Source organism: Melospiza melodia, chromosome 10 (assembly GCF_035770615.1).
Source record: "Melospiza melodia melodia isolate bMelMel2 chromosome 10, bMelMel2.pri, whole genome shotgun sequence".
Classification (NCBI taxonomy): domain Eukaryota; kingdom Metazoa; phylum Chordata; class Aves; order Passeriformes; family Passerellidae; genus Melospiza; species Melospiza melodia.
Window position 1 is genome coordinate 14,385,754 of NC_086203.1, and position 21,903 is coordinate 14,407,656.

The 21,903-nt window shown below is 64.2% G+C and overlaps 4 protein-coding genes across 5 annotated transcripts in view; 1 reads left to right on the plus strand and 3 right to left on the minus strand.

The window, feature by feature from the left end:
* The window catches only part of IP6K1 (inositol hexakisphosphate kinase 1), a 36,910-nt gene extending 33,789 nt beyond the window's left edge, over nt 1-3,121 (minus strand). For both annotated transcript variants that reach the window (XM_063164461.1, XM_063164460.1), the window contains exons 1-2: nt 3,034-3,121; nt 2,595-2,649 (exon numbers count right to left, since the gene is read on the minus strand). The gene's annotated coding sequence lies outside the window, so the exon portion shown is untranslated. The remainder of the gene's footprint in view (nt 1-2,594; nt 2,650-3,033) is intronic.
* Nucleotides 3,122-4,439: 1,318 nt separating this feature from the next.
* CDHR4 (cadherin related family member 4) lies at nt 4,440-10,404 on the minus strand. Its single transcript, XM_063164287.1, has 20 exons — nt 10,332-10,404; nt 9,924-9,944; nt 9,593-9,789; nt 9,359-9,521; nt 9,193-9,278; nt 8,982-9,077; nt 8,478-8,581; nt 8,269-8,405; nt 8,023-8,188; nt 7,785-7,935; nt 7,405-7,507; nt 6,996-7,211; nt 6,781-6,920; nt 6,549-6,696; nt 6,273-6,475; nt 6,052-6,191; nt 5,938-5,973; nt 4,915-4,981; nt 4,795-4,825; nt 4,440-4,667 (listed from the first exon to the last, which is right to left on the minus strand). The coding sequence occupies exons 1-20, from the start codon at nt 10,381-10,383 to the stop codon at nt 4,612-4,614; spliced, it is 2,313 nt and encodes a 770-aa protein (XP_063020357.1). The 5' UTR covers nt 10,384-10,404; the 3' UTR covers nt 4,440-4,611.
* Nucleotides 10,405-12,584: 2,180 nt separating this feature from the next.
* Nucleotides 12,585-13,475, plus strand: INKA1 (inka box actin regulator 1). The gene has a single exon (XM_063164322.1). It carries the CDS (start codon nt 12,585-12,587, stop codon nt 13,413-13,415), a length of 831 nt encoding a protein of 276 aa, XP_063020392.1. The 3' UTR covers nt 13,416-13,475.
* An 82-nt stretch (nt 13,476-13,557) lies between these two features.
* Nucleotides 13,558-21,727, minus strand: UBA7 (ubiquitin like modifier activating enzyme 7). Its single transcript, XM_063164323.1, has 24 exons — nt 21,687-21,727; nt 21,418-21,583; nt 20,577-20,711; nt 20,403-20,509; nt 20,128-20,218; nt 19,877-20,018; nt 19,675-19,772; nt 19,422-19,568; nt 19,184-19,342; nt 18,910-19,017; nt 18,751-18,831; nt 18,511-18,666; nt 18,247-18,412; nt 17,973-18,169; nt 17,688-17,752; nt 17,362-17,536; nt 17,174-17,248; nt 16,628-16,817; nt 16,372-16,481; nt 16,198-16,284; nt 15,932-16,123; nt 14,201-14,302; nt 14,024-14,124; nt 13,558-13,736 (listed from the first exon to the last, which is right to left on the minus strand). Exons 1-24 carry the CDS (start codon nt 21,725-21,727, stop codon nt 13,610-13,612), a joined length of 3,018 nt encoding a protein of 1,005 aa, XP_063020393.1. The 3' UTR covers nt 13,558-13,609.
* Nucleotides 21,728-21,903: the final 176 nt, after the last annotated feature.

A 21,903-nucleotide genomic window follows, 5' to 3' on the forward strand; every position in this document is an offset into this window, starting at 1 on the left:
AAGTGCCTGGGTTACACTGCAATAATCAAGGTCTCTGTCAGATTTTCCATGGCTTCAGTATCTGCATTTCAACCACAGATGGATGGAAGAAACACACCTCCTCTAGAGCATGGGTTCTGCATATCCAATTCAAACTTAGCACCTACATTTCTTATCCTAGTGGAAGGCACAGTGAGTGCTATCCCATACCCAGTGTGCCAGTCAGAATCCACCAGATCCACAAAAACCTTTAGGCACAGAGAGACTAACTCAACACTGACATCTGAAAAGTGATCAAACCTCTTCACAAACATTTGGTGACCCACTGGACCAAAGAGACTGAGCTCTGTAAGCAGATGGTCAACAAACAGCCCCGAGCTTGTAAAGGGCTCCTCATCTCACACCAGCCAAGCTCAACAAGGTCACATTTCAGAGTTTGATCATTTTATATAAAAGGAATAAGCTCTGTATTTGTGGGAGAAAAGGAAAGAAACAAACCAGGCAGCTCAGATGGGATGAGTAGAGCATACAACTGCCTGATGAAGAAGAAATCCCAACAGTTGTTTAAAAGGCCAATTAGCTGATTAAGGGCACAGGTACAACTCCAGCCTGGGCACTTCTCTGACCTCTGAGTGCTTGCTACTCTAACCTTGACTTTTCACTACGTGCAATGCAAGGCAGAATAACTTCCAAGTCAGGTGACTTGCACAATCTGCCAAGAGAGGGGATCTCAAAGCACATCTAACTTTTCCTTCTATAATATTTTTATAAGAAGGACACATCCAGTGCTCTCCACCTGATGATCAGTCACACAATGATTCGCAGATGTAGAAGAGAAGCATGGGCACTACTGTTTCATTTAAATTTTGATTATGTGTAAAAATGTGGTTTAAAATTATATTTTACACAAGAAAATAGATAATGTAAAAATAAACTGTCGAACTCTTTACACAGTCACACTGCAGATTACCCTGAACTCAGATAAGACCCCATTCCAGCACCAGCAAAATCATTCAGCACTCACAAAGCTGGGCAGAAAAACAGACAGTTTGTCTTTAACTTGGGCAGTCTGTAAGTCAGGGAACCCTGATTCTCACCTGCACAGGCATAAGCAACAAGGCAAGAACCTCCCATGGGTCACAGTCTATACTTACACGAGCTGAAGCACCTGTGAAACCACACATGGAATGTGAAAGTGGTGATCAGAAGCAGATCTTAAAAACTGTCCCCTTTCTTATCTCCACAGATAATCGTGCTCACTTCCTCTTCTTCTTTGCAAGAAACACGCAAAGGTGCCACAAAGTGCCTCATGAAAAACCAGAGGGCCCAGGAGAGTGTCCCACCAGCATATCCTCTCTTTCCATCAAGGATTCCTACATTAATAACCTTGTGTACATCAACTTCCCCTCTAGGAGCTAAGGATCACTTCCCCTGTTCTCCCAAAAGTCCTTACTAGACAGGAAGCAAAGGCAAGGCCATGGAAAAGGACATTTCACATCACCCTAACAGGCTCTAACCAGGATAGCATAGGCTGTTCATCCATGCACCTGGAAATGGTTGTGCTGAAAAAGCTGAGAGGGTATGAAACACCTCCAAGAAAGGAAAACAAAAAATAGCATTAGGACAATTCAATACATTGACCAAACAAGGATTTGATGCAGTTGAAAAAGCAACCCAATGTTATCTTGTTTTATGAAGCTCACAACTAAATCTTTTCATAACCTACCACTTTCCTTCCAGCTCCAAAACAAAGCACTTACCTTAGGTCAGAGCTAAACTAACCCAGAAAAATACTTCACAATCAAAATAATAAGAAATTGTTACATGGGACTAAGAGAGACCTATTTAGGATTACAGTGACAACATGCAATAATGATACACCTAATTCTAAAACACTTTAAATCTCCCAACAGAATTTCTATAAAAAGAAAATCAGAATCTTAGTTCAGTGATAAACCACAAGAATACCATTATTTTTCTCCATCAAAAGCCTGACCAAACATACAAGTGTTAGCATATCAGTTGCAGGTTCACTACAATGAGACTTTCACAACACACTACTGCATATTATTTTGTGATGTTTACACAGCCCTAAGGATCACAGAAACTTTACACTAAAAATGAACAGAGACCCAAGCCCCCATCATTCCTGCACCACTCAGTGTTTGGTTAGCAAAGGCCAATTATTGGAATCCAGCTCTGGAAGCCCTGAACACCAAGTTAAGCCAGGTGAACCTGAAGGGAGGAAAAGCAGATGGAGCGAAAAAAGAGCAAGACAGGTTGAAATGACAAAAGCAGCACATACTAAAGCATATTGCTAGGGAGAGGAAAAAAAAAAAAAAACAAAAAACAAAGAAAAGAGCAGATGCTGAGCTTAAAACTGAAGGAATATGGACCCAGTACCACCTACCCTAATTCATAATTTAACCCTCCCCTAGGAAAGCCCGGGGAAGGCTGGTCCCGGTGCAGGGCTGCAGCCCCAGGAGCACACCTGCCCCGGGGACTGCCAGGCACTCCGGGTGTCCCCAGCGGGGCAGCCAGCGCTCCCGGGCCACCCACACCCTCCCGGGCCGGGGGCAGCGCGGACGGGCCCCCAGCCCCACCGGCCTGCTCACCATGTTGGTTTCATGTTACCGCCGCCGGTTCCGAGCTCCCTCCTGCGCGCAGCTCCTGCGGAAGGGAAGGAAAGGCACAAAGGGAGGGGACGCTCGCTCTGCCCGCTGGGCACGGCCCTGCCCCGGCACCGCGCTGCCCAGCACCCCGCCCCGGCCGTGCCCCAGGCGGGTCCCGCAGCGGAAAGCGCCCGGCTCTCACCCACGCACACACGGGGACGAACCGGGCTCTCCCAGCCCCTCCTCACGGGGCCGCGCACGGACCCCTCCACTCCAGGCCCATCCCGGTGCTCGCTACCCCCTCGCCCGGGCTGCTCACGGGGCCGTGCCTGTGTACCCCCGCTCCCTTCACGGGGCCGCACCCGGGGCTCCCCTCACGGCAGCGCGCCCGGCTCAGCCCCGCGCCCAGCAGCCTGGCCAGTCTCTGCCCGCCGCGGCTCACCGGGGCCGGCGCTGCCTGCCCGGCCGGGACACCGGAACGCGGAGCCCCAGCGCCGCCGCTCCCCGCCGCCCGAATCAACAACAAGATGGCGGCGCCCGGGCGGGCGGGGCCCGGCGCTGGCCGTCATAGCAACCGCGCCGTCCAAAGCCCGCCCCTTGGCCCTGCGCGCCAGTCCGCACCCGCGTCCCGCCCCACGGGGGCCCTCTCGGGACGCTGATAGGTCAAACTCTGTGTCACTCAAGCGCAGAGCCGCCCCGCCCTCTCCCGAGTGCGGACGACGGCGCACGTTAGGCACACGTGACGCCCGCCAGAGCCCCGCCCCCTCGCTGGAAGCGCCGTCTGATTGGCTGCCTACGGAGAAGGGGGAGCGCTCGGCCAATGGGCGGGGCCCGTGGCTCCGCGCTCCGAGCGGCGCTCCCCGGTCAGAATCCCCGCCCGGCCGCTCTGCCGCCCGTGTTCCCCGGTACAAACCCACACCCGGCCGGTGTGCACCCCCTGTTTCCCGGTACAAACCCACACCCGGCCGTCCCGCCGTCCCACACTCTGAGCTCCCCGCCCCGAGGCCCCGGGGCCGCTCCGCATCCCACTCCGGCCGCCGCTCCGAGCGGGATCTCGCCAATGGGACGGGCTCAGGCACCACTCCTATACCGCAAAGGGTTAAATTCCCGGACGGTCACGGTTCCAGTGGGTTCAGGGCAAAAGGGACCTTTCAGGCAAAGTCACACCGGTGACCCCTCTCACTGTGAAATTTCACGGCTGGCCCCTGTTCCCCTTCCCTCCCCTTAGTCACCTACTCCCCAAATTAGTCTCTTCCCTCTTATCCCGCCAGTGCTTCATTTCCCCGGGAGCTGCCGGGGAGGCGTCCCGTGGCGCGCTCCTTTGAAATTCAAATCACCGCTTTCCCACCTCCCGCTGGCTGACGCCTTCAAAGCCTCCCGCCGCTCCCAGCTCCTCCTGCGGCGTCCCTCTCACCTGCACCCACGCTAATTCACTTTTCCTCCCAATTATCAACCCATCCCCTCTGCCCACCAGCTGCTCATCCCAGCCGTTCGCGCCTGCGAGCGCTGTAACAAAGCAGAGCTTGAGGGGGACACGGGACTCGGGGAAAAAGTGGCTCAAAATTACCCGTGGCTGAATTTTCTCGCCCCGGATAACCTCCCTGTGGACTGCTCCGGCTGGGTCACATCCAGAGGCTACAGAGATGCTTCTGTGAGCGAAGCAGACTTGGCCAAAGCTCTCGCAACCTTTTTCTCAGTGCCAAGGCAGCTGCTAATCCTTGTCCCGGGTCACGGCACCCACATGGCTGACGAGACAGTGCTAATGACCCCCGCAGCAGGACAGCCACAGCAGCGCTGCCCTGCCCCGGGACCCCCTGAGGCAATCACAGCCGCCTGTGCAATCTCTGACACATTTATTAGCTCCGCACCGGCTGAGGCGGCTCAGGGTGTGGCTGCACCCCGTGTGCAGCAGGTTTGACCACACAGGATGGGTCTCCTCGGGGCTGTGCCAGCTGGGTGCCAGCGCCCGGTGCTCTGCCCAGCACTGCCCCGGGGGCTGTGGGGCAGTGCGGGGCCCCCTTCAGATCCAGCGCCGAGCCCCGGTCACGCTGCGGAAGAGATAATCCCTGCCGGCGCCTGGGATGGAGGCAGCGCTCAGTCACTGCCCTGTGGGCCTGGTGCCCGTCCCTGCTGTCCCCAAACTCCCCTGCCCTGGGGGGCACAACGAGAGCCGGCTGGTGGGGCTGTGGGACAGGGCACTCACGTGGGTCCTGAGCGTGGCCATCGAGCTGCCCCTGTGGGGAGGAGACGGGAGAGGCTGCTCAGGCCCACAGGGCTCCTCTGCCCCCAGGCAGGACACCCACCCTCGCTGCCACACACTCACTGGGCTGCTGGCATGTGGGTGTCCCTGTTCCTCCTTGTCCCTGCCGTGCTCCACCACACCCCAGGAGCTGCAGAAGGAAGACGGGAAGGCAGGGAATGCTGCCAGTGATGGGCTGCCGGCCTCAGCCCCAAGAGATGCTGCTGGGAGAGGCTTGCCAGCCAGGTTTTGCCCTGCCAGCTGCACCCTGTTAAGCCCATCGTCCACCTACCTGATTGTCCCCTGGCACAGGAGGGGACTGTGACAGCGCTGTGCTCCCCCAAGCACCTCCACCTTTCACCAGTGCCTGAGCACCAAGCAGATCTGCCACCACGTCTGCTTGTTTGCCATGTGCTGGCATGCATCACTCTTGTGTTGGAGGATGCTGTGCTGGGGGAGCTGCCAGGGCCACCCACAGGGGCTGACCCTGGGTCTTCTCCCTTGCATGGTCACTACAGTCCCAGTGTCACCAAGCACTGTGTCCCCAACCTTGCCAATGAACCTGGATCCTGCTATACATCACCTCGGGGCAGTTATGCCACTGCAGGTGACTCTTATCCTGCCATGGGCCTGCATGTCCCCTCCTTGCTGTGCAGACACCTGGCACAGGCTGCTCTAGCATCTGCCCAGGCTGTCCTCTGTCACCATCACTGATCCTCCAGGGGTTGTGCAGCCTGCTCAGCTCTTCCCTGGGAGCTTTCCCTGACAAATGGGGCTCATTTGAGCCAAACAGGGGCTCCCCTGGTGAGCTGCAGCGACTTCAGCCCTGGTGGCAGGACCCAGCCTTGCACCAGCACTGTGCCATCCCACCCTGTCCACTGCAGAGTTTGTGCCCCAACATCATGGTCTACTGACCAAATTGCTCTCTCTGCTTCCATAGCCCCCATCAGGGCTGCACCCTTGCCCTGGGCAGAGACAGCTCCCTGGCACAGCAAGCCACAGCCAAATGCAGAGAATATTAAACACACCCTGTGTGCTGTGTCTCCCTGGCGGCCTGCAAGGGCAATACAACCACCAATGTGACCACCCTGGCCACGCAGCACTCACCTCTTGGCCAGGAACAGCTTGCCAGGGGCCCGCTTGCTGTGGGAGGAGCAGAAGGCAGCCGTGAGCCCTCAGCCCTGCTCACTGAGCCGTGCCACGAGGAGGGCTGGGGCTCACCTGCACAGCAGGCTCCGGGCTGTGCAGCCCAGGGTGGCCAGCAGCAGGACACCAGAGATGGTCAGCACGGCCACAAACCAGGCTGGCGGGTGCCACGCTGCCTCCGTGCGCAGGACAACCAGCGGCTCCTTCTGCAGCGTCTGTGGAGGCAGGGGGTGAGGGGCCATGGGAAGGTGCTCCAAGGGACCCTGGAGCTCCTCCCGGTCACGGGCTGTGCTCACCGTGCGCTGGGTGGTGGTGCTGGCTGGCACCGGCGTGCTCCGGGGGGTCACCTGCACCACCAGGGCCACCAGGCTGCTGCGGCGGCGGCCACCAGAGCCGCCCCCCACCTCCACCAGCAGGACAGAGGGCTGGGGCTCGGCTCGGGCAGCGGGCAGGTAGACAAGGGTGTTCCCCTCCATCCGAAAGCGCCCATCCTCATTGCCTGGGCGAGAGGGTCTGCTCAGTGTCACAGCACGGCGAGGGCTGGTTTGTGCCGTGCCTTGGCCGCTCCTCACCTCCAACAATGGTGTAGGTCAGCGGGGCGCTGTCGGGGCCGCCGTGGCACAGCAGGCGGGTGACAGGCTGGCGGCTGCCCGGGGCCCCGGCCGTGATGCGCAGCTCCTGCACCTCGGGGGTGCACTCCGGCAGCTGGTCCGGCACAGCCTGCCGGGAGCAGGGGGAAGCGGTGGGGTGGGCACCCCCAGTCCTGGCCCCCACCACAGCCCACCCAGCGGGCTGCCCTCACACCTGCAGGCGCACAGACACATCGCACACACGGCTCTGCCTCTTCCTCGGGTCCAGGTCATGGTGGGTGTCCGTCAGCCGCACCGCCAGCCTGTAGCTCTTGTGCTGCTGCGAGTGCAGGGCTCCCACCACGCGGATCTCGCCTGTGGGACCCGTGAGCTGCTGGGAGCCCGTGGGTGCCATGGGTGTGCGGGGCTGGGAAGGGGCCGGGGGCTCACCAGTGCGCCTGTCGATGGAGAAGGGCTGTGCGGGGCCAGGGCCCCCCTCCAGGCTGTACTCCAGGCTGTCCTGGGGGTAGTCACGGTCAGTGCCAGCCACACGCCCCACCACGCTGCCGAAAGCTGCTGTCTCTGGCACGGTGAAGGTGGCGCTGCTGGGGCACGCCGGTCTGAATTCATTGACAGGCGTCACCGTCACCAGCACGGGCACACGGGCTGTGTGGCACACAGCTGCTCAGCCAGGCTGGCACCACCCCACAGTCTGTGCCAGGCTGGGTGACATGGGGACGGAGGCACCACTTCTGGGGTGGGCATCTCTGGGGCAGCAGGGAAGGAATGTTTCCTCCGTGATCTGCTGGTTTGGGGATTGGGAGAGGTGTTTTCCCACCCTAGGGACATGGGCACTCACTGCTCTGTCGGGGCTGCCCTCCCACTGTCACCACAATGGTGGCTGTGAACTGGAAGCCCAGAGCAGCCATGGCCTCCGAGTCATAGTCCAGGGTGGTGTTGACCTGCCAAGCCAGGAGGGGAGACTCAGGCTGAGCTGAGGCACTCTGCAAAGCTCAGATGATCTGCAAAGCCAGTGTCCCACAAAGCCTGGCTGTCCCACAAGGCTGTGATGCCAGGGGAGAAGGAGGGAGTAAGTGAGGAGAACAAGCAGGACTTGGGGAGAGGGAGCCCTGACTCAGAACCTGGCATGACAGCACATGTCACAGGGTCCCATTGTCCCACTGGGCTCCAGGGTCTAGCCTTGTTGTCCACCTGGGCGCTGCCCGTGGCCCCACTCACCTTCAGCTGGGGCCCCTCCATGCAGAAGTGGGAGAGGGAGGAGGGAGGCCCCTCGAGAGCATAGTGCAGACACCCATCAGTGCTGGTGGAGCCGGTGCACCTCAGTGTCACCAACGTGCTGCCAGGGGACATGGTTTCGGGCACCTGGGACCTGTGGCGGGGCAGCCAGCAGCTCAGCCTCTGTCCCATGTCCTGGATTTAGCAGACTCCACGCACCCCGCTCCTCCCTGAACCGTACACGAAGATGGCTGGGACACATCTCGGTGCCAGGCGGTCTGTCCCCTGCACGGTGACATTGACCGTGGCGGTGGCGCGGTCGTCGGGGTGCAGCGCGTTGTAAGCCCGGACGAGCAGCTGGGCACGGCTCGCCGGCAGCCGCCGGGTGCTGCGGATCTCCCCTGTCCCTGCAGGAGCAGCCATGGCCTCGCACTGGGCACAGGGACAGCGACAGGGTGTCCCTGGGGATCCCCGCTGCCCTGCTCACCCTCGTCAATGGCAAAGAGCACGGGAGCCACGGGAGCCAGGATGGCATAGCGGACATTGTCCCCTGTGGCATGGACCTGTGTGATCACCTCCCTGGGGCCAATGCCTTCTGTCACCGTCACAGCCCGGTGTGGCTCACTGCAGGTGAGGTGGGCATTGTGGCACGGCCTGGTGCCACCAGCACCCCCCTCCTGGGCCAGCCCCACTCACGGGAAGGTGACGCGGGGACGGCGTGATGGCAGCACCTCCAGCCTCAGAGCCCTGCTGCAGTTGTGCCCGTGACGATCCATCACCTCAATGTCCAACAGGAATGTCTGTGGGCCAGCACCAGGGCAGCTGTGGGACAGCCCTGGGTGGGGATGGGGATGGGGATGGGGACAGGAATAGCGATGGGATGGGAACAGAAACAGGAACAGAGACAAAGGAGAGGGGGCAAGAGATGAGAATGGGGCTTGGAGTAGGAACAGAGGTGGGAAGAGGCATGGAGATGGAGATAAGTATGAGCTGAAGACTAGAATGAGCAGGAATACAGACAGGGATGAGGATATGGACAGGACTTGATATGCAGAAGGGGATGGGGACAGGGCTGGAGCACTTGTGGGTCCAGGGGGAGACACGGGGCAGAGCAGGATGTGGAGAGCTGTGGCCAGGGAGGGGCTAAGCCCCAGTGGACCGAGAGGTGGCTGTGACCAGCCTGGCGGTGCTGGTGCCCACCTGGGTGTCCTTGCTGGGATCAAAACCATTGTCAGGTGCCCGCACCAGGCCCCGGTGGGTGAGCGTGAGTGGTGTGTTGTGGTTTCGGAGCCTGAACTGCAGAAAGGAGGGTGATGGGAACCTCTGTCCCACTCCTCCATACCCGGGGTTCTGCTGTCCCCAAGGCTGCTCCCCTCTGTGGGGGTGTGGCCCCCAGGGAGCTGCCACTCACCATCAGCCCACCGAGTGGCTGTGGCAGCACCACGTACAGGGGTGTCCGGGGCGCCACATCTGCCAGCACCTGCACCACATCAGCCTCTGGAGCAGAGCACAGCTGTGGGAGCTCGGTGCTGGCTGGCACCCACAGCCCCCACTGCCCTGTGCCCCCCTGTTCCTACCTGGGCTGGCAAAGAGGGTGTCACAGCGCAGCACGTGCCCTGCTGTCACCCGGACAAAGAGCCGCTCCTCCACCTCATCCTCACCAGGACAAGCAGCCCGCAGGATCAGTGTGTACTGATTCACCCGGCGGGCATCGAGCTCTGTGCCAGCACGCAGTGTCACCTGCCATGGGGACACAGGCACTCAGCAGGGCGCCTGCCAGCTCCTGCCCCCCTCCCATTCCCCAGCCACACCTCTGCCCGGAACGTGGTGGCATCCGTGGGGTCAGAGCTGATGGCGATGGAGTTGAAGGGGTGCTCGGGCTCGATGCTATGCAGGGTGACATTGGGACTGCTGCTTGAGTTGCTGCAGGACACGGTCACCTCAGCGACGCGGGCGCCTGGCACTGTGTCCTCACTCAGGGTCACCACACGTGGCAGGTCAGGCAGGACTGGTGGAAGACCCCAGGGAGCACTGATGGCTCATCCAGCTGTGCTTACGGAGCTCTGCTCCTGCAGCCAAGCACCAGTGCAGGCACAGCTTTCCCTGGCAGACACGGCTGGGTCCAAAGCACCCCGCTCTTACCTGTTGCTCTGACGAAAGTCCCTGCAAAGAGGAGAGTGTCACCACAGCCTGCCAGGTGTGCCCTAGCAATGCCCTGGGGAGGCCTCAGAATTCCCTCTGAGATGCTCTGATGAAACCCCACTGGTGTCTGGATATGCCACAGTGATGCCCCAAAGAAGCCCCAGTAACATCCTGGCAATGCTGAGGACACCCTGAGGACACCTGGGCAATGTCCTGAGCATGCTCGTGTGATGCCCCCTCCCTGTCCCAACCCAGCCAGACAGCTGCCAACCCCTCTGCCCATCCTGGGGTCAGCCCCAGGAATGTGGGAGCAACCGAGGAGAGCCTCTTCCCTGCTGCCTTCCTCTCAGTCATCCACCCACGTTCTGGCAGAGAGTGTCCCGAACACTGCGACCTTGAAGCACCTACCCGGGGCACAGAGGCTGAGGAGGAGGAAGGTGAGGTGTCCGTGCATGCCCATGGCTCGCTGTGTGTTTGGGACAAGCTGCAGCCGGTTGCCAGGGCTGCTGGGCACCACCCCAGCCCGGCGTCATGCCGCCCATCCCCACCCGTGGTGGCCGGCCCGGCCAGGGGAGGGACAGGGCACGGCTCCAGTGCCCCCGGCTCTGCACGCCGCCGCTCCCAGCCCCTCCGTGCCGCTCGCAGCTCCGTGGGGTTCGGCTACCACCCCACGCTGCTTCACCACGCGGCACGCTCGGGAACCGGGAAAATTAGCTGGGAGGTAATTTTTGGCCGTGTTCTCGTTCATTTGCAAACCAGTGCCGCTTCTCCCGGGATCCCCATTAAGCGCTATTAGTTCCCAATTAACGGGCACGGCGGCCCGGGTCACTCTTCCCTTCCCGCCTGCAGCGCCCAGCCCGGCTCCGGCAGCCCGGTGGCGCGGGGTGCCGGCGGGGATGCCTCCACCAGGGCTCTGTACCGGGGCTGCCCTCCTTCCCGGCGGGGCGTACCGAGCTGCGGGCCCCCCGGTGCCTGAGGGTGCCGCCGGCCGGGACACGGACCCCGCCTGGCCCGGCGGTGCCCGGGTGGTGCCCGGCGCGGGGCCCCGGGGCGGCGGGGAGGGGTCCGTGGGCGGGGCGGGGCCCCGGGGCGGCGGTGCCGGTGCGGGCCGGGCTCACGTTACGGCGGCCCCATTGGCCGGGGCGGGGCGGGGCGGGGCCGCCGGGCAGCGCCGGGAGGCGGCGGGCACGGCCGGGCGCTCCGTCCGCTGTCGCTGCTGCTGCTGCCGCTCCGCCACCGGCACCGGCGGCTCTGGGAGCGGGGCCGGGAGCGGCGCCGGCGGAGCAGGACCGGGCATGCACAACGCCCGCCCAGACGAGCTCGGCGCCGACCGGGTGAGTGCCGCCGCGGGCACCGGGAGGGAACGGGACGGGACGGGACCACCGCGCCCCGCCGCCCCGGGACTGCGGGACTGCCGTGACGTCCGGGCGCTGCCGGTGACATCAAGGCCGTGACATTACAGGAGAGGCCAAAGGCGGCGCGGGGACGTGTGCGCCCGGTGGGACCCTGGCGGAGCGGGGGCACGGGTGGCCAGCGGGCACAGTGTGCAGCTGTCAAGGTGCCAGCGGCACCGTGCCCCCGGAGCTGCCACCCTGCCTCCCACCTGGGCTGCCCCGAGGGACGGCGGTGACAGGGTGGCCCTTCGGCTCTCCTGGGCCTGCCACATGCTTACCCAGCACCTCACAACCGGCTGCCCCGGTGTTCCCGGCCAGCGGCAGGACTGGGCGGCTCGGAGTGGTGGCACATTGCCACTAGGGCTGGATGAGAGGGTCCCAGCCAGCGGGGAGGGGGACAGGGACTTGCACGGGGACGCGGAGAGGGACAAGGACAGTCCTGCCAGCAGCTGTGTCAGGGCCAGGCAGAGAGGACGGAATTATCGGTCCTGGAAGCAATCCCTCCTGCACACTCAGCTTTCCGCGACTCCAACGCGGAAAGGAAAGCGGACGTAACACCCTGCTTTTGGGTTCAGACAATAGGAATTCAAGAGCGAGGAGCGGCCCGGCTGCGGGAGCCAGCAGTCCCTTCCAGCGCCCGCCCGGCCGTGCCTTGGTCCCCGTATTTCCCGGCGTTTGGGGGGTCCCGGGCCTTGGGCGCAGGCAGGTGACACCCTGATGTCACCTGGGGTGTCCCCAGCTGGAGGGCGCAGGGTGGGTGGGTGGCCCTGGCGAGGCGCGGGGGCAGAGCCCCACCCCAGCACCCGCGGGTGCCCCGGGGCTGCCGCTGGCCCCGTGCCACGAGTGGGGCTCTGCCGGAGGGGTGTCCCGGCCGCCTCCCCGCCGAGAACGGGGCACTCGAGGGGCTCTCGGGGGGGCAGTGCAGCGCCCGCTCCTACGTGCCGTGGCCCTCTGTCATTTCCCGCAGGCACGGCCGGGGCTGGGTGCCTGCTTGCTCACCCGACAAGCCGCTGCACGCCGGCCGGCTCCGCGCAGGAGCCGCAGGAAAGCGGGGCCCGGGGCTGGAGGCAAGCCGGGACCTGCGGCCCGCTCTCCGCACCCCGCCGCACGCCCATTGCGCCAGCGGAGCCCCCACCAGCCGGGGCGGGGGGGCGCGGGGTGCCGACGGGGATGGGGACGGGATGGGGATGGCGGTGCTGGCCCTGCGCTGATCTCCCTTTCCCTGCAGTGGTGCCGGCGGGACGCGGGCCCGACGCCGCGGGCGCACATGCACGGCACGCGGCAGACGCCGCCCCAGCCCGGCAGGGCCTCGGGCCCGGCCCCCCGCGCCCCGCGCCCCGCCTCGGCGGCGGACTCGGCCTGCAGCCTGGACCCCGGCGGCGAGGAGGAGGAAGGAGGCGGCCCGGCCGCTCGCTCCCCGCCGGCCAGCGAGCGCAGCCTGGAGTTCGACTCGGGCTACTCGGAGGCGTCGGGGGGCACGTGGAGGGAAGAGGAGGCGCCCGTGCGGCGCCGGCATCTGCTGCCCTGCCAACGCGCACACCGGCTCTCCGCCGGCCCCGCCGCCCCGCCGCCCGCCCCCGCCCGCCGTGTGCGCCCCAAATCCACCTCGGACGCCTGCCTGGAGCAGTGGCGGGCCCTGGAGCCCGCCGACACGCAGGACTGGACCGTAGCGCTGCTGTCGCAGAGCCGGAACCGGCAGCCTCTGGTGCTGGGCGACAACTGCTTCGCTGACCTGGTGGAGAACTGGATGGACCTGCCCGAGGTGGGCGCCGAGCCGCGCCGCCGGGCCCCCGCCGAGCCCTCCCGCCGGCTGGCCAAGCCTCCCGCCTTCCTGCTCAGCCTCTCGGGCAACGTGCGCCGCAAGCTGGCCAGCATGGCCCGGCCCCGGGGCACCGACGGTGCCCGCCCGGGGGGCCGCGACGCCACCAAGCGTTTCTCCTGCCCGCTGGGGCTGGGGGGACAGCCCAAGGGCGCCTGCTTCCACCAGTCGCACAGCAACATCGCCCAGCTGGCCACGGACTTCCACCGCTTCACCGCCTTGATGAACAGTCGCAGCCGCCAGCCCATCATCTGCAACGACGTTATCGGCTACATTTAGCCCGGCTGCTGCGGCGGCCCGCACCCCCACCCTGTAAATAAACCCCCGTTTTATACGGTCTGGGCGCCGCAGCGTTTATCAAAGGGAGTGCCTGTGCCCCGACTCCAGGCAGGGGCAAGCAGGAGGGTTTTGCAAGGAGGGCTATTGCAGCCTGCAGCGTTTATTGCATGGGACAGGAGGGGTTGGGCCCTTGCTCAAGGCAGGGAGCACAGGAGAGGGGGACGGCTATCTTCAGCCTCAGCATCCTCTCCCTCGCACATATACAGCAGCTCCACGTCCTGCTGCTGCGGCATCCTGGCATCCTCCAAGCTCTCGGATAACCTGTAGCAGAAGAAGGGGGTTTTGGGGACACTGGCTTGTCCCCCAAGGCTGGCTGAGTGCTCCAGGGGTGCCCTGGGCCCCTCAGGGGTGTCCAGCCAGGCTGGTGGGATGCAGGGGCCGGCAGCAAGGGGCCGGGCAGGGGTCCCGCCACGGGAAGTGCTGCCGGCAGGATGTTTATCCAGCAGCCGGCTGGGAGCTGCACTGCAGCTGGAGTGGCTCAGGATTGAGGCAGTGGGGGCTGGAAGCCCCCCCCGGGTCAGGATTGGGCCCTGGAGCTCTGGACCTACCTCTGTGCCTGCTGCCGGGCCCGGGTCTCTGCATCTGCCTTGCTGTCATAGAGCACGGTGTCACCACACAGGAGCATGGTCACGGTCCAGCCATGTGTCCTCTGCAAGAGGTGGGTGTCAGGATCTGTCCCTGCATCCCCCAGGGTGACCTGACTGAGCTGACAGCGCTGGGCTCACCTGCAGCCAGTCCAGCACCTCCTGCACCGTCATGGCCTGTCCATCTGCGCCAACTGCCCGCAGCTCCAGCCGGTCCCAGCAGCTCCACTCCCGCCCGCCGTACTGCCAGGGGGTGGCAGCCAGCACTGGCACCCCAGCTCCTGCCTGCCCAGCCCATGGGGCAGGGACTGCTGCAGGACAACGGCTGGGGACACCAGGGCAGGCAAATGGGCAGGGTGATGGGGGCACCATGGTGGTGAGGGGAAATGAGGGACACAGCTATCCCCCCAGCACTGCTGGGGTCCACTTAAGGGTCAGCATCAGCGTGGGGCCAGCACTGCCCCTAGCCCCGGGCCAGGACAGCGCACAAAAGGCCATTGAGGCATTACCCAGCCCCGCACAATCTCCTCTTCTCATGCCTGTGGCCCCACGACCCCTGCTCCGGCCCAAGGAGGCCGCTGTGGTGCCAAGCCCGGGGCCGTCTGGCAGGGCTGCTCGGCCATCTGCCCTCACTGCAGGCAGCGCCAGCACTGCCCGCCTGGCCCCAGCCCCGCTCCGGAGGGGTGCTCACACCTGGTCACTCTCCCTCCTGCTCTCTGCTGCCTTCTCACCTCCGCCTTCTGCTGCCTGCACTTATCCCACTGGTGCAAAGAAGGGCTTAACCCCCTCCTCACCGGGGCAGCAACTGCTCAGCACAAAGGGAAAGCCATGGCCTGGCCCTCCACCAATGTGCATTGCTCTGGCCCTGGGAAACATTCCTCTGGACAAGGCTGGTCCCCAGCATGGGCTCCCCAGGTCTCCATGGGGACACAGGTCACACCAAGCAAGCCCTGGGGACATGTGTTCCCACCACAGCCAAGCAGCCGGGTGTGAAATGTCACACCGGGTGTCCTCGCCCTGGCACATGGAGGTGTTGGGTGCTGCTGCAGGGACCTGAGGGCATGGCCAGACCCAGCAGCATCCTCCATCCAGGGACGATGCCAACCCAGGGACACTGCAGCCAGGATGGCACAGGGCTGGGCATGGGGTTTGAGGGGGCCGTGGGGCAGCCATCAGCCCGAGGTGGTGCTGGAGCCAGCGCAAGGCAGTGGAGTCGCCTCCCTCTCTCCCTCCCTCCCCCTCTTCCTGCCCCCGGCCCTGGGCCCCCCGGGCCAATCTGGTTCCAATCGGCGCTTCCTGCCGTGCCGGAAGGGCTGCCTTGCCTCGCACGCCATAAACCCCCAGACAAAGGGGCCTCTATAGCCCAGACGGTCCCAATCTGGGCCTGCCCCCACCCCCGCCCTCCCTCCCTGGTTCCCCAGCGCCGGGACCCCCGGCCCCGCTCCCCCGGGCGGCCCTTCCCGGCCCGGTGCCAGCTGCTCTCTGCCTGCCGCAGCTGGTTTCCATAAGCCAGATGAGTGCGGCTGCAGCGGCTCCCAGCCCGGCTGTGGGGCTCAGCGTGGGGCCTGCCATGGGGCACTGGGGCTGTCCCAGCCCCACGGGCACCCAGAGCATCACAGCATCCCAATGGGACAGTGGCAGTGTCTCAGTGCTGGGGGGGGGCATGCAGGGGAAGGAGCTGGTTGGAGCCTTGGAGCATTCCCAGCCCACTGCAGCATGCAGATCCATTTCTGGAGTGCTATGGCCAGGGCTTCCCTTGCTGCGTGGCCACCTCCTTTCCTTTCCCCTGGCTCCCCCTGACATTGTCCCACAGCAGGTGCCACTGGCCCCTGGGTGTCCCCACCTGCAGTTTCCCAGGGAAGAGGGTCCTACCCGGTAGGTGTGGGCTGGCGGGGGCTGCACACGGAGCAGCAGGCAGGCAGACAGGCTGATGTTGCTGTTGCGGTAGCAGCCGAGCTCCTGGCAGCCCCACACCAGCTTGTAGAGCTCCAGGCACGCCAGCCCAGCCACGGCCGCCGTGGTGGTGATGATGGCGGGCACGATCCGCCCAGCAATCCGCTTGCTCTGAGGACAGCGGGGTGTCACCAGCTGCCCCACACGGGACAGGGACTCCTGACCCCACAGGCTGCCCCTCTCACCTTCTGCCATTTGGCAGGGGAGATGCCATAGTTCTCTGCACGCAGGTTGGACGCTGCTGTGATAAAGTCTATGTGGACATCGTTGTCCTGTGGGGAAGAGTGGGGGGACATCTGCATCCCATGGGGACATCAGTCCCCCCAGGCTGAGCAGGGCAACCTGCCTGGCTCTGTTACCTTCTCAAAGTGGATGGGCTCCATCAAGGGTGCTTGTGTGTCCTCATCTCCCACCAGCTCCTGTCTCCACTGCACCAGGTCCTGGGTAAGCTCTGTCAGCTGCCTGTGATCTGGGGGCACAGGGATGCGATATTCCTGCTCTGTGGCACTGCTGGGTGCCCCCACCTTGGTCTGGGTCATCTTGGGTGCTGAAGCAGGGACAAGAAGCCACAGCCCCACCACCACCAGGACACAGGAACATACCTGGGAACCTCACCTGTGGGAACTTGTACCTCCTCTGTGGGTTCCTCTGTGAGGGGGATCTGGAGCCCCTCCTGGGGTGCAAAGGGTGGCAGGACCACATCACGGAGCATGGCCTGGATGGCCGCCCGGTCCCTGCATGGTGGCACCCTGTGCACTTGGGCAAAGAGGTGGGCAGCAGCCAGGACATAATCCAGGTGGGTGTCCTGTGAAGTAGAACAGGGGTGGCCATGGGGTGCCTTGCTGGGGTGGTCCCACATAGCCAAGGGCTGCCAGCACTGCCCCGAGCTGGTAGAACTGCCTGGCTTTGCCCCAGAGTGGAGGTGGAGGAGCCTCTCCTCCTCCTCTGGCCACACAGCATGTGCAAGCTGTCCCCTGCCGTGCCCTCACTGAGGGGACAGGGACAGACCCAGCCCAGGACCTGGCAGCCCTGCACAGGCTGTGGCAGACATAGCAGTTCAGTATTCCCAGTATGAAAACACAACTACAGTTCAGTATTCCCAGTAGGCCCAGCACAGGCTTGGCTCCCCCTCTGCCCACAGCTCTCCCTCCCTGCACTCACATTGTCAGGGTTGAATGTCAGCGGATGGGGACAGCTCCTGTCCCCTGCCCAGAAGGGGACACCCGGGCTGGTTTCCTGGCACAGGGAGAGAAGAGTCAGGCCCAGCAGTGCGTGCCCCTGGCTGCAGCGAGGTGGCTGCTGGAGGGACGGGCGTGCAGGGGGTGCCAGCCCTGTGCTGCTGGGCTCACATGCTCCGGGGGGTAGACGTGCAGCAGCTGGGCGATGGCATCGTGGTAGCAGCGCTGCCAGCGCCGCCGTGCCCAGCGCACGCAGTCCCGCCAGTCCCGTGGCCGCTCCCGCAGGCTCTCCCACACCTGCTCCAGGACCTTCCCGGGCAGCTGCTGCTCCAGGAAAGCTGGGTCCCTGCAAATACAGGCAGCTGCTCGTGCTGGCCCAAGAGCGATCCTGTGATTGGGTGGGATGTGGCATCTGGCACCCTCTCCCCATTCCCAGCAGTGCCCTGGCAGAGCTGGAAGCTCCTCTCCCAGTGTCACTGCCCCTGAAGCCCACTCACTCCATGAACTGGTTGACTTGTTCTGCAGGTAGCTGGAAAAGCCCCTCAAACTCATCACGGGCCCACTGTGGAGGAGAAACGGGTGTTGAGCACTGGGACCTCCCCCTTACGCCCCCAAGCCCAGGGGAGGGGGAGGCTCTGGCAGGGCCAGCAGCAGTACTCAGGCTGCCAGCAGGAAGCAGCTGGGGCCATATCCTGCGCATGGCTCACCACTGGAGGGGACAAGGGGAAGGAAGACAAAGGTCCCGGTGCCTCCTCGCTGGGTGCTGTGGCAGCTCAGCCTACCTGCAGCGTGTGCTGGATGGTGCGGGGGAAGTGCCGCAGGGTACACATGGGGAAGGCGCCATCCCTGGGGGCGCTGGCTGGCCTCAGAGGCTCAGTCAGGGACGGCACCATGGCCAGCACGTTCCCCCGTGTCCCCTCCGTGCCCGAGTCCAGCAGTGGTGTGCGACAGCGCAGACAGCGTCTCTCCAAATAGGTGCCTGCAGGGAGCCAGGAGTGCTGGGGCCCCAGGGAGCAGGTCCAGGGGCTTGGCCCCCTCGCCCTTCCTGGCACTCACGGGCCTCTATGGTGTCCAGGGCGCTCGCAACGCCATCCAGGCGCTGGAAGAAGTTGTCCCCATAGAGCATCTCGGTAGCAGGTCCCACCTGGTTCTGGTGAGCGGTCACTCTGACATCAGGGTTCATGCGCTGCACGGCTGCTGCGGCCACCACCGACTTGGGCTCCTGCCAGGGCAGAGAAGGGGTGGGCAGCCCTAGGGAGCCCCTGGAACAGCCAGGATGCCCTTTGGGGTGAGCTCAGCCCCCGGGTCATGCTGCCTCACTGATATATCTGCTGAGCGATACAGAAACTGCCGATGGAGGTTGGAGAGGGCAACAGTGTCCATGTCGGTGACGATGAGCTCCCCATCCGGCCCCGCCGCCAGCCCCATCATGGCAAAGTTTTTCAGCAGCTCGCAGCCGATGGCACCAGCTCCCACCTGTCAGGGCAGAGATGCTGCAGCTCCCTGCGTGCCTGTTGGATGCTCCGCAGCCTCCCAGTGCCACGGCCCGTCCCCACTCACCACCAGGTACTTCTGGCGACCCAGCGTCTCCTGGAAATTGGCCCCGAAGACAGCAATCTGGCCATCGTAGCGAGAGCCTCTCTGCCGGGACAAGGAGCTGTGTGAGCACAGCAGGCTCGGCACCCCAGCAGCCGGGAGGGGCTGGACACGGGGTCTCACCGGGGCACAGTCCGCCTCTGTCAGCTGCGCAGCCCCCGCCAGCGCCAGGCACTCCAGGGCATCGAAGTACAACCACTGCTCCAGGGGCACGAACTTCCTCGTGATGGCCTGGGGCGAACAGCCCGTGGGCAGGGCAGGGGGCCGGCGGGCGCTCCCCTCACCCCGCCGCAGCCCCGCCGCCGGACCCGCCGTCCCCAGGCGGGCAGGAGGTGCCCTCTCGTGGCCACCAAACGCCACCGGACAGCCGCGGCCAGCGGGACCCCGCCCCGCTCACCTTCAGCACCTCCTGCGCCGCCAGCGCCCCGACCACGGCGGCCACGGGGCACAGGTCCCCGGCGCTGACGGTGGCGAAGGCGCGCACGATGTCCTCGTCCAGGGGACCCTGCTGTGCCCGCAGGCTCCGCGCCAGCTCCAGCAGCCGCTCGGCATCCGCCTGCGGGCAGAGGGGAGAGGCAGTGCCCGGCAGGGCGGGGCGGCTCGGCAGGGCCGGCGGGAGCAGGACAGGGACTCACGGGTGCCCTGGGCCGGGGCAGGCGGCCCCGCTCCCTGCGGAAAGCGTGGAGGGCCTGGAAGGCGGCGTGCAGGCTGCGGCTGCGGGGCAGATCCTCGGGACTGGCCACCTGGATTTTGGGCTCCGCCAGTGCCTGGCACAGGGACTTCTGCCAGCACAGCACCAGGGACTGGGTGAGTGCTTTCCTGGGGCCCAGTGTGGCACAGCAGTGCCCCAGCACGGGTGGCAGCACCGTGGGGCCGAGAAGGACTCACATGAGAACACTCCTGGCGCTGCTGCACCTGTGAAACCAGACCCCCACAGCGGTAGGGCGAGAAGGAGCTGGTGTCGCTGATCTCCAGCCTGAAGGCATCTGGGGACAAGAGGAGCACAGATGTCACATCAAGGTCACTGCCAAGGACCCGTGAGTTGCTCAACCCTGAGCTAGGGCAGCCAGGATCCCCCTGGAGGTCTCACCGAGCACATGCACAGGGACAGGCACCTGGCCGTTGAGCTCTGTCATCCCCTGCACGCCAGAAAATGTCACCAGGTCACCGTCGTGGAAGAGCTGGCCATGGCTGTTCTCTGTCCCCATGTGTGTCACCACTCCTGGGTTGCCCTGAGGAGGGGAAGGCTACGTGAGAGTGGGGCACTGGACTAGGGTGGCATACAGCCAGTGGAGGAGGCAGCAATTTTGGGAGACCTGCAGGGGCTGCCGTCCCTCCTACCTGGGAGATGTGCTCCACAGCAGCAGACACTGGATCCCCTTCTGCTGGGTCATCAACGACAAAGTGCTCCCCGAAGTCACAGAACAGCTGCCTGGAGAGGACAGGAGGGGTTTGGCCAGAGGAAGTGCCCCACCAAGCTGCCCCAGCACTGCCATGTCCTGCCCAGGCCCAGCAGCCCTGCCAGGGGGCTACGGGGGCAAGGGCTGCAGTGCAGGGCTGGGGCTCTAGGGACAAGGTGACCCACAGCCAGTGCAGGACCCCATGAGACCCCTTACCCTGCCAGCCCCTTGGTGTCAGCCACAATGAAGCAGATGCCCCGGGCATGGCACAAGTCCCCGACGCGGAGCTGCTCCTCCAGCGAGGACTCGGTCAGCACCACCACCTGTGCCAGGCGTGTCAGCGAGCGCTGCCATCCCGGGGCTCCCCCCGGTGCCGGCATGCAGGCTCACCTTGAAGGAGGCAAGGAAAGCCTCCGAAAGCTCCCCGGTGTGAGCCTTGACCACCACATGGGGGTTCAGCTCAGCCAGGGCCCGCTGGGACGCCTTGGCACGGTTCTGGCCCAGATCACTCTCTTTCAGGAGGAACTGCAAAGCGGACACATGGTGGGACACCCTATGGGTCTGGGGTGCAGGTCACCACTGTGGGGTGCTCCACAGGCCCTGTCTGCACTGGGGAGGAGGCCTCTGCTAAGGACCTTACCTGTGACAATGAAGGGCACCCTGTGCCTTACCAGCCTCCCCAGCTTGTACTGGTGATTGGAAGCCCCTCACCCCAAACCCATACCTGCAAACAGTGATTCTCCCACCTGCACCTGTTACTGTGACACCCAGGCACATCTATACCTGTTACTGGGACTCCCACCGAGTGTGCACCGGCACCAAGATCCTTGTACATACCTGTCTGTGTATGTTATGGGCCCTTCCCATCCATTCCTGTGCCTGTTACTGGGATTGCTGCCAGTACCCATTATTGGGGTTCCCCTCCATACTCATACCTGATACTGAGACCCCCACATAAGTCTGTACCTATTACCAGGACCCTTATCAATACCTTACACATTATGTGGCTCCTCATCCATACCAGTACTCTGGGACCTGTGCCCATACCCGTTACTGGGACACCTGCCTGTACCTCTGCCTGTTACTGGGGCCCCTGACTGTACCTATTATCGGGATCCCCACCCATATCTGCACCCACTGCCGGCATTCTCGCTAGTTCCTGTTATGAGATCCTCACCTGTGAACCTCACCCGTACCTGTCCCCAGGAGCCCCGCCCGGCCCCGCCGGTACCTGCTGGGTGCGGTCGGCGGCACAGACGGTACCGCAGTCGTGCAGGACGACGCAGCCGGTCCCCGCCAGCACCAGCGCTGTCGCCACCTGCGCTCCGGTCCCGCGCAGCCCCGACACCAGCACCGCCGATTCGGGCAGCCGCCGGGCGCCGCCGCCCAGCACATACCTGCGGGTACCGGCGGGGCCGTCAGCGGAGGCCGGCACCGCTGCACCGCGCCCTGCCCCGACCCTGTGGCGCTCCGGTGCCCGGTGCCGGTACCCGCACTCACAGCTGCCGCGAGTACCGAGCCTCCTCCTCGCTTCCCGCCATGACAGCCCCACCCACCGACCGGCCACACCCCGGGGCGGAGCCAACCCCGCAATGCCCCGCCCCCACAGCGCAGCATGGCGGCGGGTACGGGGCAGGCCACGCCCCCAAACTGGCCCTCTGAGGCTCCGCCCCGAGGCCACGCCCCACAGCACAGGCGGCAGGGGAGGCCCCGCCCC